The sequence below is a fragment of the Cupressus sempervirens genome, chromosome 3 (assembly GCF_028749045.1).
Source record: "Cupressus sempervirens isolate cs-2001-9-10 chromosome 3, ASM2874904v1, whole genome shotgun sequence".
In the NCBI taxonomy this organism is placed as follows: Eukaryota; Viridiplantae; Streptophyta; class Pinopsida; order Cupressales; family Cupressaceae; genus Cupressus; species Cupressus sempervirens.
The window spans coordinates 1,123,949,094-1,123,965,773 of NC_143120.1; the positions used below are offsets into that span (position 1 = coordinate 1,123,949,094).

Genomic DNA, 16,680 nt, shown 5'->3' on the forward strand with positions numbered 1-16,680 from the left:
CGGTACAACTTAATTTATGTTGTATTGTTTTGTGTTAATATGCATTCTACATTTTGGCAGCGTTGCCTAAGTCCGAGCTTGGAGTTCGTCGGCAAGGCAAGATGGAATAATGGGAAGATCCTTCTTACCACATATACAAGTAATGAACAATGACGTTGAAAAGGAGGAAAATACCAGAGATCAGTTGACACGCAATTTGGTGACAACCTCGTGAGTTTTTATTGACCAGTACGTGTAAAGGGAAGCCTGTGGGAGAGCGGTTCAGGAGGGCACAGTATGGGATGAACTTGCAGTACCACTAGCAGTGTACGATCTAATTGGATAGATCCCTCAATTGTTGGCAAGGAACTTGGTACATGTGGAAGATGAAAGAGCAAAAACAAAAAGAGAACGAAGAATACAAGTGCTCCAACAATGTGTCAAAAGGACACAAGAACTGGAGGAGTGTGATAATTCAAGAAAGATAAATAGGTAGTAAACCAATTCATGCCCCTACTTCCAAACAAATATTTCAGGAATGTGCCAAAGGAAGAAACTGGGGATGAACTTGCCCTGAGGACGTTACGACTCCACCAATAGGAGGAAAGACAATGTCATCTAAGGGGATGAGTGGACCACATCCAAATCGAAGAAGGGTTGATTGAGAACATAATTGAAGGAATAGCAAATTTGGCTATCTTTGAGACACAAGGAAGGAAGGGTGCAAATGGGCGAAGCAACAAGGAATCTAGCGCATCAGGAGGGAGCAACTACAAGCAAGAGGGAGTGTCTTGGTAGGAGGGAAAGTTGTAGCAAGAGGAAAAAATAGAAGAATGGCAATAGACAAACAAAACCTTACTAAATTCACGGGGAAAGGCTCAGAGGACCCTGCACATCATTGCAAAACATGTATAACCATATGGGAAGCCAAGGGAGAGAATGATGCAAATGAATGAATCAAAGCATTTCCCGCCCCATTAAGAGGTATAGCCATTGATTGGAATACCGACTTGGAGGTAGGCAAGAACACATGGAATAATCTCCGTGTAGCCTTTGAAGAAGAATTCAGACTCCTTTGGGATGATGATGAAATAGTGATAGAGATCTATAATACAAGGCAAGGGAAGAATGAATCTGTCAGAGCGTACAACAGGATGCTGAAGGAATTGATAGGAAAGCTTGATAACAAGCTTTTCCCATGGATTGAAAAAAAGGTTGTTTATAGGTTGTTTATTGAAGGGTTGGTGCTGTCCCTAAGAAAAAAAGATGAAAAATAGTGTCACCATCATCCTCTGTGGACGCTTGTAACCATGTAACGGATATAGAAAGTGAGGACGAAACCAAGACCATCCAAGCATTGAGGAAGGATGTGATGAAGTTATTGAAGGAGGTAGCGAGAAGTAAAGAAGACAAAAGAGAAGAGAGGGAACTATGGTGCACAAATTGTGAAAAGGAGGGCCACACAAAAGGGACATGTCTGCATAAAGAGTTTTGTGATATCTGTCAGGTATTGAGGCACACAATCAAAGATTGTCTGTACAATCTAAAAGCAAGGAATGCACATGCATTTTCACCTGGGGAGAACAATCAACACCACCCTCCACCCCTCCACCAGATGCAAATACAAAAGCCTCACTTGGAGGATACAAAAATAACATGCGGGGGAGCAATAAGAATAGCAATAATAAAAGCACTAACAACACACCTAGGACAGCAATCCAATACAATTCCAAAGGAAGGCAATGATCCGATGTAGACAGTGCAACAAATGGGGACATTTCGCATGTGAATGTCAGAATGTTGAAGGATAGAACGGAGGAATGTTGTGTAAATGGTGTGGACCATGTAACATGAGTATGCCAATTACCCTAGATAAAAAGGGATGAACATGCTTGATATTGCCGAGCTTAAGAGTGAAGTATTAGCCATCACAAGAATGCAGGCCAAGAAATTGGAATATCCGGTTGCATTTACAGAAAAAGAAAGATTTCAGGAAGTTAGAAGGGACATTAGAGATAATATGATAAAGGAGGGAGAAACAAGTATGGTTAAACCCCCAAATAACCAGCTAGTATCAAATATCATGAAACAAGTAAAGGAGACCTCCATTCCCATGAAAATTGTGGATCTATTAGAAACACTACTACAATTGTGGGTAGCAATAACACAAGGGACAAGTACCAAAGGAATATCTTCCAAGGACAAGTGTAAGAATTTGCCTTAGGGCAAAATTGACCCAAGAATGAAGAACTCAAACACAAGCACAACAGTAGACCAGAAAGAGTATGATCAGAATATCGATATGTATTCGATTCAATGTGAAAGTACACTAGGAGTGCTTGTATATAAAGGCCTCTGAGATGCATCTAGAATGCCTAGGAATCAACATCATGATAAGTCATACAACCAGGCACATGTCCACCAGATATGGGTTATCCTCCATTAAGCACAGGAGTAAGTGCGATGATGAGAGGATAAGCCTGCAAGGGTGTAACATGCAAATTTTTTTTGTAAATAACATGTGTTAAAAAGGGAATGCGAATAACTGTGTTGTCAATATGACAACTCAGTTAATGATGCAAACTCTAGTGTTGTAGACACCATGTGTTGAATTAGAGTTGCTTACTTCTATGTTGTCAACATGACTATTTTACCGTACTGGGTAAAGAAACCAACGCACAGACAATAGATATGAATAGCAGAACTTCTTATTATTATTCGCATATGCCAACCAGTACATTATGCTCGCTGATATCTCATGATTACAATGCATCCGAAGGGGGTATAAATATACTTTCCGAAGAACCTTCCCGAAGGGGTTCGTCGGCTACATGAGAATGACAATTACCAAAGGGCCCATCGGCTACATAACAAGAACCTTCCCAAAAGGGTCCATCGGCTACATAACAAGAACCTTCCTGAAGGGACCCGTCGGCTACCCAATATTTACCTACGACATCATCCCCCCCAAAAGAAAAAGTCGTCTCTGGACGACAATTACAAAACAAAATACATTAACTGACTAACTTCAACAAGATAAATTTGCTTCTGTCACATCACTTTCACATTCGTTCCGTGCCTGAACTAAACTGGTCTCCAGCTCACATGGCATCTATAGCCACTGTCTCCTAAGTCAAGCTGACCTTGATAACCACTTGTGTTGCTTTCTGTGTTTCCAACTCCTAGGTGCCCTGAGCCAAGTGTTGCTGCATTGCCTTCAACTGGATGATCAACTCCTCCCAAGCTCTCCATTCATCCACCAAGACAGCTTCACGGCCAACACCTACTCCAAGTGTAACACCTCTCTCGAAATGCTTGTTCCGTAAATCTTTTCACCTCTAAACCGCTATGCTTGCAGCAGCTCCAGGTCTCATCAACTGGTCACACTTTTTACGATTGATATCCGCAATGACTGGGGGTCCCCTCGGCGGGGTCGAGGGGCAATGCCCCAAGTGCGCTCCCTGTCGCAATACAGGGTTGGATCGAGGGGCAGCACCCCTCGCCACCAAGACCAAATTAGCACCCCGAAACTCACACAAAACTACATGGAACACACTATTTCTACGATTTCTTTTGATCCCACACTCTTTCTGGCAATCGCTGGTTCTTCCTCTACCCTGTGGCATCATCCGTTACTCATTCTGAGCATTCCTGATTTGTCGATTTTTTTTTTTTTATAAAGAAAACCTCCTGTCACCCTTCTGTGTTACCAATGTACAGCTACACCATACATCCTGCCACCGTATCGAATCCTTATGCAATATCTTGTAACGTCCTCCAAAGTCTGAATGCAATAACAGGTAGAAGCCGTACGCCAAAACCTATAGAATCAATTCGCCACATTATGCAAAATCCGTACGGCGACCTCAGAACCATACAAATCCGTACAGCAAATGGAATCCGTACGGCATTAGTATCTAATTAATGTTTCATATAATGAAAACTTTAAAATTCATATGCCATGCTTTGTCTCAAAAATTCGTACGCCAGGGTTTGCCTGGGAAATTCGTATGTCAAGAAAGTCCATTCACCAAGTGCTCTGCTAAATCCGTACGGTGCTTAGATTTTTATAACATCCGTAGGTGAGGTAGAAAGCCGTACAAGAACACAGGCTTAAAAGCCGTACGATGGCTTATCAAAAAATTGACTATAAAAATCCGTACGGTAGCTTCACTCCAAAACTCTGTACTGTGACTCCTAAAAATCCGTACAATGTCTAAAAACTGTGCAGCAACCAATCCTTAGAAAATCCGTACGGTAACCCTTAGAAACCACACTGCATCCTCATTTTAAAATCCGTACAGTACATATCAGATTTAATGCTTTTCCATACGTTGCTCAAAACCTCCAAAAAATCCGTACAGTGGGAGTCTTTTAGAAACCATACGGTAACATCACTATCATATAAAATCTGTACGGTACCATCCTTTAAAAAGCCGTACAATATCTTTTCCATTCTCTTTTTTTTTTTCGAACAACTATGTACAATATTTACATATGTACAGTACTTACAGTCTTCTCTTAGTTGTTCGTCCATGGAGGTGCGTTACTTCTTTCATGGCAGACATTCAACTTCGACCTATTCACTGTGTCGGCAACTTCCTTTCCGTCTAGCATCCATTGTTTTATTGCTCTGTTATCACCCACTTCCCGAATTTGATATGGTCCGACCCACTTAACTTTGAACTTGCCTGGCTTGATCTCATTCTGGCCATCATACTTTAACACCCATTTTCCTAACTGAAACCTGTTCAATTTCAAGTGCTTATCGTGCCATGCTCTACGCCTGTTCTGTGTCAACTCCGTAGCCCACTCTTGCAACTGTTGCTCATCAAGTTTATTTAAGGTACATGATCTCTCCATCCGATTTTCCATATCGCCCAGTTTGTTCCCGAAGCTCGGTACCATGGATTCCGTTAGCTGCCCCTTCTTGCCATCAATAACACCTCCACTCCGTACTGTTGCAACTTTTATTAAACTCCTCTTTGAACCCTTCCTCTTTGTATCATGTGCAAACCATATGATGTGTCTTCCTTGCTGCCGACACCTTTCTACTATATCCATGGTTCGACATAACACTTCCTTTCTGCGCGGTTGTACGGTGGAATCTTTCTTTCCTCTGGGTTTGTACTGTGTGTTCTTCCCTTCAGCTTCAGCCGTACTCGCCTTTCCTTCTTCGGCTTCTCTATGTTGCTTCAGACATTCATTTCCTTCTTCGGCTTCTTTGTGTTCCTTCGGACATTCATTTCCTTCTTTCTTACCTTTGTCGACCCTAACATATTACAGCTCGAAAAGAGTTCGTAGTCCTCTATTTGCCAGTGGTAAAGACCGTTCACCGAATCCAGATTGTCGTCTGTCGATCCTCCTTCCAACCGCAGAAGATCCTCCTTCCAACCGCAGAACTCCCTCCTGATCTAGTTCCATATTTTGCCTCCTTTTATCCTCCTCTTCTTCAGAATCTAACGATAGAGCTTCTTCCTCGACCATTTGAGTGTGTAGATCGATGATGTACTTCTGCCCTTTGCTTTCAAGTGATAAAGTATTTTTCTTCCAATCGTGCTTCGCCTTGGCTTGTATCAGCCACCCCCGACCCAGAATAGCATCGTATCCTTTCCGCCTCAGGGGAATCACGACGAAGTCCAACAGGAATGGTTGTGTTCCAATTGTTACTGGTTGCGCTGTGAGTATTCCCAATGGCTTGATTCCATGTTGATCGGCTGTTAACAACTGGAAGGTAGGTGGCCACAATGTCGGCTGTCCCAACTTTTTCCAGGTATCCTCTGGCAGCACATTGACACCAGACCCTCCGTCCATAATCGTGTCTGTTAGTACAATCCCTAGAATGCCCATTTTGACAACCGTCGAATAGCGTCCGGATGACAGAGCTAACAGCATCGGGTCTTCTGCACTTGCGCCCCCCTGTTTCTCCTTTTCTTGCTCTACTGGTTGCTTAGCAATCAAAACTATATTCATGAGTGCCGTACGGAATTGAGGCATAGTGAGCAACAGATCATTTATCCTGATGGGTACCTCAGCTTGCAATATTTGTTGTACAATGTTATGTTCTGCGCAGTTCCGTATGAAGGTACCAGGTGTGTCCTTCAGGTGTGCCATTTCTATTTGCGTTGCTCTCTCGATCTCTGCCCGTGCTTCCTCCAGTCTCTTCTTTTCTTCTGTCGGATTGGGGTATAGCTTCGCCTGCTTCCGAGTGATTGCCAAAACTTCTTCCTCGTCCGTCCCGACGGTAATCAAGTTTACTCCAGACTTCGGGCACTTAGCATCGTCATGATTGCCAGGTCTACACCACCAGCATAGCAACTTCGGTGTGTTTGCTGCTGTGCACTCTCGAACAAAGTGACCCCATAGATTGCATGTGCGGCATTGAACTATTGGCCGACCATTCGCATCATACTGAATTCGACTCCTGCCATTATTGTTGTTGCCGCTATTGTTATTGTTTTGCCCTTTGCTATTATTCCTGTACCCACTCGAAGTGGCACCATCAATGTTTGCATTTTCGTTCCCTCCTGACGTGGAAGCTGCCTGTGTAAGAAGCACTTGCGGAGATCTTTTGGTTTCCATGTTAAAGGGGCATTCCTTTGTCGAATGGCCCATGATCTGACAAATGTCGTAGAATTGGTTCTTTGGACAGGATCCTTTAGTATGACCGTCGGTTTTACACTCTATGCACCACAACTCACTGCTCTTTGTCTCCTGCATATTTTTAAACTCCATCATGCGGATCATGTCCTTCTGTAGGCCGCGAACCTTCTTGCTACTGCCTTCATCGTCGTTGCTATCTTCTCCGGAAGGCTCATCATCATCTGAATTAGATGAACTAGTCTTCTTCTTTGTCTTCTGCTCACTTTCGAGGTTCAATGCTCTGTTATAAGCTTTCGTGTATGACAACGACGGCACAATTTTCATTTTCTTTCGCAAGTTTGGGCGTAGACCTTCCACGAACCACCTTTTCTGAAGTCCATTTGCTGGCTTATTTTCCATTTTGTTTATCAAATCTTTTAATTTCCTGGTGTAGACACGGACAGTTTCGTTCTTCCTTTGCTTAGTATTGAAGATCTCTGCTACAATTTCATTACGCAACAGTTGAAATTCGGCTAGAAACTCCTTTTTAATGTTATTCCAACTGTCCAGCTTTTGCGGATCTGTACTAGTAAACCAATCAATTGCCACGCCTCGTAGGGTGGCCGAAAATTGTCTCACCTAGTCGTCTTCATCAGTTATCCCATTTGCCCTCCAGATCGTTTCACATGTTTTGCAATGTCGAATGGGATTGATGGTACCATCGCCATCGAACTTAGGCAGTTTCTCTTTTGGTCTTGCCATCATTACTAGATGTGGGTTTTGTTGTGTACCTGCGCTGTTTCGGCACTCCGAGCTATGCGAGTCGATCCCCTTTCGTCTGGATTCTCTTCCCTCGGTTTATGCAGGTTCAGAAACTCCTCCCTTACTTCTTCCACCAAATCAAGCCGCTGTCGAGTCTCTTCCAACAATTTTTCAGTGCTTTTGTGTTCGTCGGTAACTTGCTGAAATCTCCGTCTGCGTTCAGCCTGTTGTGCCAAAATTAAATTTTCCTGCGTTGCGCGTAATTCATCCTTTTCCTTCAACTTATTCTTATTTTTCTTCAACTGATTCGGCATTTAGTCTTCATTCGTTTGTCTGTGCACCAGGTCCATCGGGCAACAGCGCCAAATGTTTTACCGTACTGGGTAAAAGAAACCAACGCACAGACAATAGATATGAATAGCAAAACTTCTTATTATTATTCGCATATGCCAACCAGTACATTATGCTCGCTGATATCTCATGATTACAATGCTTCCCGAAGGAGGTATAAATATACTTTCCGAAGAACCTTCCCGAAGGGGTCCGTTGGCTACATGACAATGACAATTACCGAAGGGCCCATCGGCTACATAACAAGAACCTTCCCAAAAGGGTCCATCGGCTACATAACAAAAACCTTCCCGAAGGGACCCGTCGGCTACCCAATATTTACCTACGACAATGACAACTCATGAAAGTACGCAAACTCCTAAGTGTCACAAAATAAATAATAAAATAATGCATTAACCTAATTAAACTTAATTAAAGTGTATATAGTAAATATGTATTTACACCAACACCCCCCCTTAAGTGCAACTTAGGGGAATGCCCTTAAGCTCACAAAAGTTAGGATGAAAATGCATGATGGGTCTTGGCTACTAGGCCATGTTAGGCACCCATGTACAAAAATGCAATAATATCTCTCATAAAGTGGAGAAAGAGGGAAAAACTCGTGGGAAAAACCCTCCCCCAAAAAGAGAGATTAAAAAATAAGATGCATGGATGGATGGAGTAATCAAGACCCCCCCATTACAACATACATCAAGTATATACAATAGAGAAGTATGAGAAGAAGAATCAAGATAGGTGGTACGTGAGAACAAAAGTGAGGAGGAAGAAGACAATTTAGATGGGGAGGAGACTAATGTGGACACATCATCCTCAGATTCAGAGGATTCAAAAAATCATCTCAGTCATCTAAAAGGTATGCTAAGGTAGGTCACTTTTCTACCAACTATTGAGGGGCCACTGCTGAGAGAGATTCCAGTTAGTGCCAAGATCCATCAAAGGCATGCAAAGGACGATAGTTGTATGAATTACATTTGTACATTAGGAGATAGTATCTATACGGATGATGTATGTACCTAGGATACATCATTCGTATGGACAAATGTTGTACACCAGGAGTAGATATGGATGTTGTCTATACATCAGGTAATGTCAATAGTAGTAGCAGGCTGAGATTCCTCTATGGGGCACCACCAAACTTTCCTTACCTAGAGTGGCAAATCTAGTTTCTTCAGATCAGCAGACATGTTCCAAGGTAATCAATCTCAAGTGTCAGAAAAAATGTGGCCACAGAGTTTGATTGCAAACAACACTAGGCATAGAAGTCGTACATCCTATTGCCTTGGTGGTACAACCTATAGGAGCTATGGGTGCCCAGAATGAGGTCCAGAAGGAAGAAACCTACAACTAGGTTAATGAAGACATATAGGTGGGAGAGGGGGACATAGTATTAGAAGAGGCAGATAAGTTGCTTGAAGAAGAAGGTATGTACCTCCACCATCACCACTTGGAGAAGTAGAAGGAGAAGATAAAGTAGAGATATAGAGTGAGAATTTGGGACCCTTGGGGACATTCTCCTTATAGGATAAAGCATAAAGATTTATACATGGAGTGTGCCACCAAATGAATTATACATGAGGCGAAGACTTAGAATATGGAGGCCATAGTTAAAGCAACAAAATCCTTGGCAGCCTTTATGCAGAAGGATTGTCATACAGACTGGGATTTACTTCAGTAGGTGGGTACATGTAGGAGGCTATAGCTAGCCAGTGGACACTTCAATATACCACACGTCCTGCAAAGGAGCAACTCCTCCTCATTCAAGCACTTGCAGACATGGAAGTGGCATTTAGAAGGACATATTTGTGTCATCAGCAAGAAAAGGAATGTGTAGAACGATTGGGCCGAGAATGGAAGCAAAGAAAGGTGCTTTGATAAAATGTTGGCAGGGTGAGAGAGCAGCTATAGAGGAGAAATGGAAAACTGAGTACGCTGCCTTGGAAGTTAGAGAAGGCTGCCCTAGAAGCGCAGTTCGAAACAGCAGAAGCCAAGAAGATGGATGCATTGCGTGTTTTACAAGGGGTACGTGCCAAACATAAGGCTGCTGAAAAGGAACTTTTACGCTTCCGTGGAGCTTCAAGCCCAGGGATGTCTTCCAACCCTCTTGCTGAAGCTTCATTTCTATTTGAGTTGTTGTCTAGTTGTTTGGAAGACGACTCCTCTTTTTTGGGGGGGGGATAGATGTAGTACATAATGAAGTAAGGTTGTAATTAAGCATGGTTTTCCCAACCAACTGACCTTTATATAAGAACTTTGGAATATGGATGATGTAATCATGTTTTGGCATGAATAAAAGTAATAATAATTCCTCACCAATTTTGGTATTTATGGTATTAGTAATAGATGCTCCATTGGTACTATTGAATTTATGTTGTATTATTTTGTGTTAATATCCATTCTACATTAACCAACTCTTTGCGCATATCCATACCAAGTCACCAATGCTTGTCGACAAAAGGTAGAATGCAAATGCACATTAGCTTGGGGACTTGCAAAGATTTTCATTAAATCTACTTGTGTGTATTTTTGCAACCGTGAGATTCCAGGAGATCAAACTTTTTAAGGCGGCTCACGTGCCCAATTCCAGCTTTGATGGTTGTTGATGCCTTGTTTACATGCAAAGTGGAAAAAATTAGAGGTTGTGAAACATGGCAAAACACCCGTAGCTTGCAATGACTTGCGTAGAAATCCCAACACCCTTTCCCTTTTGTCAGAGGTCCTGGAAATCTGCCAATCTTGGAAGCCACCGGTGTGGCCTCTTGTCATTGAGGACCCGTACCCACTTCATTTTTCCCCTAACGAACTTGCTGCAAATTCTAATAAGTCACATACGTCCATTCAAACACTTCCTTTTCATTCAAGAAGTGCACAAAATTTAGTTTTTTATTATGAACTCCATTCTTGACCATTGTATGGATAGTTTACTCAGTGGTAGACAAAGCACATATATTCTTTGTGATATATTATTGTTTATTGATATATTTTACATAGGGGTGTATTAATGGTAGATTTTACTTTAAGCATATTTTTAATGTGAGTGGTCTTTTGTTCACTTGTAACAAATACAAATAACAAATTCAATGTAATACATGTTGAGGCTTCTATCATCTATATTCTAGTATTGGAATCTTTAATTCTAATTGTGAATCCCATTATGTTAAGTTTGATTCACTAATTTTGATTAAACAAAATATAATATTCTAAAGGTATTTTAGTGGTATAAAGGAAAGTGCAAAGTAAAATATATCAATAGTATTTGTCAAAAATAATATTATAATCTATATAATAAAATAATAATAAAAATATAAAAAATTTCAATTCACTATTAAATTATTATTTTTGATAAAATTTAAAATACATAAAATATTTTTATAAAATGTTATTATTAAACAAATATAAATATAAACTAAAATTTGGATAACTAAATTAAAATTTCACTTAACTTTGAATTTAATATTATAATGTTAATAATATTATTATTATAAATGTGTTCGAATTTATTAATAACAATTTTGTTTAATGTTTTATAACAAAATTTATTTACTTTATTGGCATATTTTAGGTCTTAGATTATAGGTATTTTCATCTTGACACTATAATATTATAACAATTTCATATATTATCTCTTTAGGAGCAATTAAATTGACATCTTGGCCCTACAATTCCAACTATAAAATCTATTGATTTTAAAAGATAAAGTGATGTGAATTTGAATTTGTTGTGATAATCTCCAGACATCTTCAATATCTTATAGTTGGGTTTCCTAAGTCATTGTGCAAAGAGGGCTCCTAAGTGGTTCATCTGGGGTGAGTACTAGATCTTAGAATATGATTGAGTCTAATACATAGATAGTTGCAACAGAATTTTATGGTAACTATAACTCAATTCATTTAGCTCAATGAAAAATTACAGAATCAAAACAATTGGTTAAAACTCTGAATGTTCAAACTTTTTAAAATTGACAGGATTGAACTCAGTTATAATTGATGAAGCACTTGTGGCAGCGAAGCTTGTGATGTGGGACAAGGGTGGTTTGGAAACTGTAGAGAACTCCAGAAGACAATTTGACAGAGGCAAGTTGATCCCGGCCCTCAGTCTCTGTGTCCAAAATCATAAACTTTGATTTCCCACTTCCTTCATCGTGTACAAAAGTCACCAGAAAACTGTAGTCCTCTGAAGAATCTGGTCGGTGGGGGACGAAATAAGGCTTCGTGTCATACCACCCTTTTGAGAACACCACTTTGCCAATCACCTCTTTTCTCTGCAAATCCACTTTCGTGATCCAGGAAACTCTAGGCCACGGTCTGTGATGGCCATGTAGCCAAATCGCGTAGGAATGCCAACGAAGTTTATGTTGATCTTCCCGGCCTCTAAGTTTACATTGGCCCTGAACTCCCACCGGGAAGATGATCTTCAGTCTGAACATGTGAAGTTCAATCTAATGAGGGTTTTAAACTTTAAATAGCTTGTTATTTATCTTGTTTGCAGATAACTTTATTTTGGAGAAGGTTTGAGGGAAGCTAAGCTTTTAATTATTCATGGTGCAGCAAAAAACACTAAGATTGTCTCTATCAAATATTTTGATTGTACATCTTTCCTAGATGTCCGACCTTTTTCCAAGCAGAGTTTTAGAACACAATTTGAGGCAATATGGTTGAAATGAAAAACTAATAAATACAAACAATGTCCAGTGTTGTGTTAATTTATTTAGCCGGATCATTTGCCATGCTTACAACTCTAACACTCAACATCTATCATTCATAGGCAAACAATTCAGCATTTTCTGTCTCCTATGCCACATCAAATTTTGCCGAATGTCATCACCTTATTCATTTGCCAAGTTAAGTTGCTGGTACGGATTCGGGTTTGAGGTTCGGGTTCACAATTTGTAACTAAGTTGCCAAGTCATTTGCCATGTCAGCACCATGTTTCATAGTCACAGGCTTACGTCAACATGATGCCATTGCCTGCTTGAGGATCCTGATATTGGAAATTTTGTTGTTTTGTCATACAGTTATCGAGTAGTTCTTATGCTTTAAAAACGTTGAAAACTCCATCCTTGTACATGCAAACACCTTTTTGAGTGTTTTTTTTTAAAGTTCATGATGCTTTGTGTACTTTTTTTTCGTTGTCTTGTTTAGTTCTCATTTTACCTGATAAATGCTCACTCAGATTCCTCTTATTTTCAAACTGCAAAATCTACAATTAAAAGTACCATATTTATATAAGCAGGCGATTTGAGAACATGCTGTTTATAAAATGCCAAAATATTTCATTTGGTTTAAGTATTAATAATTTCAATGCGTTTCTTTTGGTGGCGATAATTTGGGATATTTTTGTTATGTTTCTCGGTTTTAACCTCAATACTTTGTTATCACATCTAGGCCAAGTGTGTCACTGCAGAAGGTTGCATGGTACAGCAACAATGTAGTTTACAGATTAACATGCTGTACTATTTCCAAGGACATATTACATTGCATAGGGCACACTGAGTGACTTTTTCATTAATTGCTTATGTGTGATCCACTCTATATTTTCGTGGTTCTCTTTCATTGGATAAGTTGAGAGCACAAACTTTATATTGTGATAGACATTGCTTTTGTGGATTACCATTCTCCATCTATTTGTTCCTGCTTGATGGCAGTTTTTCCATAGCTTGTATTCAAGACGTCTCTGCTGACATATTCAAAGAAACTTGAACCAGTTTTAGATCATTTTCTATTTCTTCCGTTGTATCTTTTTGTTTCTACGACATTTGGAGCCACCAAAAATTCCTAAGCTACCATTTTCAAGCATCAGTTAACGAAAGCTAAAGCCAAACAGCCTATTTTCTGTATCACTACCTGCCAATTCCAAATCCTAATTTAGTGCTAATGGATCTTTACACACACCCATATATATTTTAAAGATATAACCAAGTTTCCACTAGATCCATCGACCAGTAATGTCTACTCCATCTTTTGGATTCCCTGCATTCTGGTACTTCTTGGATATACTTTAGAGATAGGAGGGGTGGGGGAAGGTGCTGGTACTAGCAGGTGTTCGGTGCTGTTGTCCACTTAACGCATGGCAGGTATCACCTTTTTGACTTGTAGGTGTGTGTGTATATATTTTGGTATGATTTGTTGAATTTTTCGTTTTGTATTGTGTACCCTGCTGAAATTTGTATTTGAAATATAAAAACATCACGTTCTTCAACTTTTACTCCTTCGCATAAATTGTTGGCTTTAGGTGATATATTTTGACATCTCTGAAGGGTTTTTCTCAGTGTATATACAAGTTCTATCCGATCAACTTTTGTATGTTGTCTGAATTATGGCACCTAGTTGCTTGCGTGTGGTCTGAGTTATGGCATTTTGGTGCAATGTGGAGTAGATTCTTGATATGGGGAACAAAGTTTCATAATAATATATATTAACTGATTTTGCAAGTTTTAACAGTACACTTTATATGTATGAATTCATATAGGTTTTATATTTCAGGTTGTGGAAACTAGTTATATCATTGCTTGGTTTTGCTTTGATTAGAATGTTTGGACAGTTGATTTTTATTACCCAATAGAAAGTTTGCATTGGCAATGATGATTTTTGTGATTGATGCTGGCGACATTTCCAATGTGATCTTGATTTTATAATTTGATGAGGTTTAGAGTAATATCAAATATGACATTCAATTTTGGGTCATGTTGCTTTGTGCATCTCATGTTTTTTCCTCTGCCGAAAACTTCTGTGGACATTGGATAACTTGTTTGATATTTTTTAGCATGTTCCCCTTTAAATTCTATTAGTAGATGAAAGTTTGATTTGGTCTTTTAATGATGTAGGCCAGAGATGGTTGTAGGATGGTACCACTCTCATCCTGGCTTTGGATGCTGGCTTTCAGGCGTTGATATCAATACACAGCAGGTTATAATCATTGCTCTTCTGCTTCATGTCATTACTTAATTCTACCCTGTGTGTTTGTCATCTTGTGGATAGTTATGATAGTACATCATATTTTTCACTTGGCATGAAATATATGGCAATTGTTATATTGTAACCGTTCAATTAGAAAGATGCATCTCACTGCTAAGATTAAGATGTTCAACTGCAGTCTCACAAGTTGTGTTGGGCATTTGCAAATTTGTAGCTTAGAATTGTGTTAAAGTATGTTGTCTTTAACATTTTAAGATGTAAAAAACAAGCCATAGGTTATTTATAACTTTAATAAGATACACGAAGATACATGAACATATGCTGGAGATCTGTATCTTTCTCCTGCTGCACTTTTTTGTGGGAAACACTAAACAATGAATGTACTCTTGCAGAGTTTTGAGGCACTTAATCAGCGGGCAGTTGCTGTGGTGGTTGATCCTATTCAAAGTGTTAAGGGGAAAGTGGTGATTGATGCATTCCGCCTAATCAATCCTCAAACTATGATGCTTGGCCAGGAGCCTCGGCAAACAACTTCCAATCTTGGGCATTTGAATAAGCCATCCATCCAGGTAAGAGACTTGTGGTTAATCTGTACAAAAGTTATTGCATTACTTTTGAGCTTTGCTCTTCTTCCTCATTTTGTTTGTCATTACAGGCATTGATCCATGGCTTGAATCGACATTATTATTCTATTGCTATCAATTATCGCAAAAATGAGCTTGAAGAAAAGATGCTTCTCAACTTACACAAGAAGAAATGGACTGATGGTTTGACCCTCCAACGCTTCGATTGTCATGCTAAAACAAATGAACAAACAGTTCAGGTATTGAATCCTGTGTACAGAAACTTTCCTGAATTTCCTTTATTCCATGATTACATTCTCAGCTATGTATGCATATTTATATTTTCATTCTGTATATTGTGAACAATGTATGCAGGAAATGCTTGACCTCGCAGTCAAGTATAACAAAGCTGTACAAGAAGAGGACCAGCTGCCTCCTGAAAAACTTGCTATTGCGAATGTTGGCAGACAAGATGCCAAAAAACATCTAGAGGAGCATGTCACAAATTTGATGTCTTCAAATATAGTTCAAACCCTAGGCACCATGCTTGATACAGTTGTTTTTTAAGTTTTAGGAATTTACAAAACCAAGTGAACATCTTTTTCTTTCATTTTGTGCATCCATAAGAAGAAACATAAAGCATATTGAAATAGTGAGTAATGTCTCTCAGATGGTGACTTGTTTATTGAACTTCTGGATTGTTTATGTCGGAGACCATATTATCAAAGGAAACAGGAAATTGGATGCTTATAAGTTATGTCGGGGATACCTTTTAGTTAAAGGGATTCGATTTGCAAAAAGTTGGTAAAATGAAGTAAATCCATCAGCTGTTTACTGGTGTGAGCCATGAGTACACTAGTAATGGATTGATTCCTTTGAGATGAACTATTGGGTTCATGAAATTATTTATACAGAAAATGTACAAACTTCAAGAAATTTGATTAACCAAAATTGAAGCTAGGGGTCAAGTGGAATTATGACCTGGAGATTCACATCAGGTGTAGGATACCCACAAATCAGCAATGCCTGAAATTTACTTATTCAGTGAATGCAATAAATGTGTGCAATAATGCAATTAGTGATTGCATGTTAAAAGTAGCTAAATGCTTGCTGAAAGTCATATGATCATTGGATGTTGCTTCTTTTGTAAAATCTCTTTATTAATCTTTTAGATAAATACTCTTTTTTAAGTTGTGTATCAAAATGTTAAGCAAATATTTCTTTGTTGTTTATTTGAGAGTAAATTGGTATCAAACTATTTTATTAATTTGAAGCGAAACACTTAAGTTCTTTTGAAAGGGGGGAACTATAGTACGGCTATAGATTTGCCCCTGGCTATGTATCTCGCCCATAGAATTAGTGGCTATGTATACTCGAGAAGGGTACGGCCGCGTATGGGGTATAGAAGGTATGGACTGTTTTAGTGTTGATTTTTCTTTTGGGATTTAAAACTGAAAGACTCTTAAAAAGTAGGACTTCTCTAATTTGCTGTTTCTGAACCGTTTTAAGTTTGTTTTGAGTTTGCCTCTTGC

The 16,680-nt window shown here is 39.3% G+C and overlaps 1 protein-coding gene across 2 annotated transcripts in view; it reads left to right on the plus strand.

Annotated features, from left to right (window-relative positions):
* LOC149570757 (26S proteasome non-ATPase regulatory subunit 14 homolog) overlaps positions 1-16,140 on the plus strand; it is a 45,181-nt gene extending 29,041 nt beyond the window's left edge. For both annotated transcript variants that reach the window (XM_089823303.1, XM_089823304.1), the window contains exons 4-7: positions 14,495-14,576; positions 14,978-15,154; positions 15,241-15,408; positions 15,524-16,140. In XM_089823303.1, the coding sequence (XP_089679429.1) occupies positions 14,495-14,576; positions 14,978-15,154; positions 15,241-15,408; positions 15,524-15,715 (619 nt within the window). In that variant the 3' untranslated portion in view covers positions 15,716-16,140. The remainder of the gene's footprint in view (positions 1-14,494; positions 14,577-14,977; positions 15,155-15,240; positions 15,409-15,523) is intronic.
* Positions 16,141-16,680: the final 540 nt, after the last annotated feature.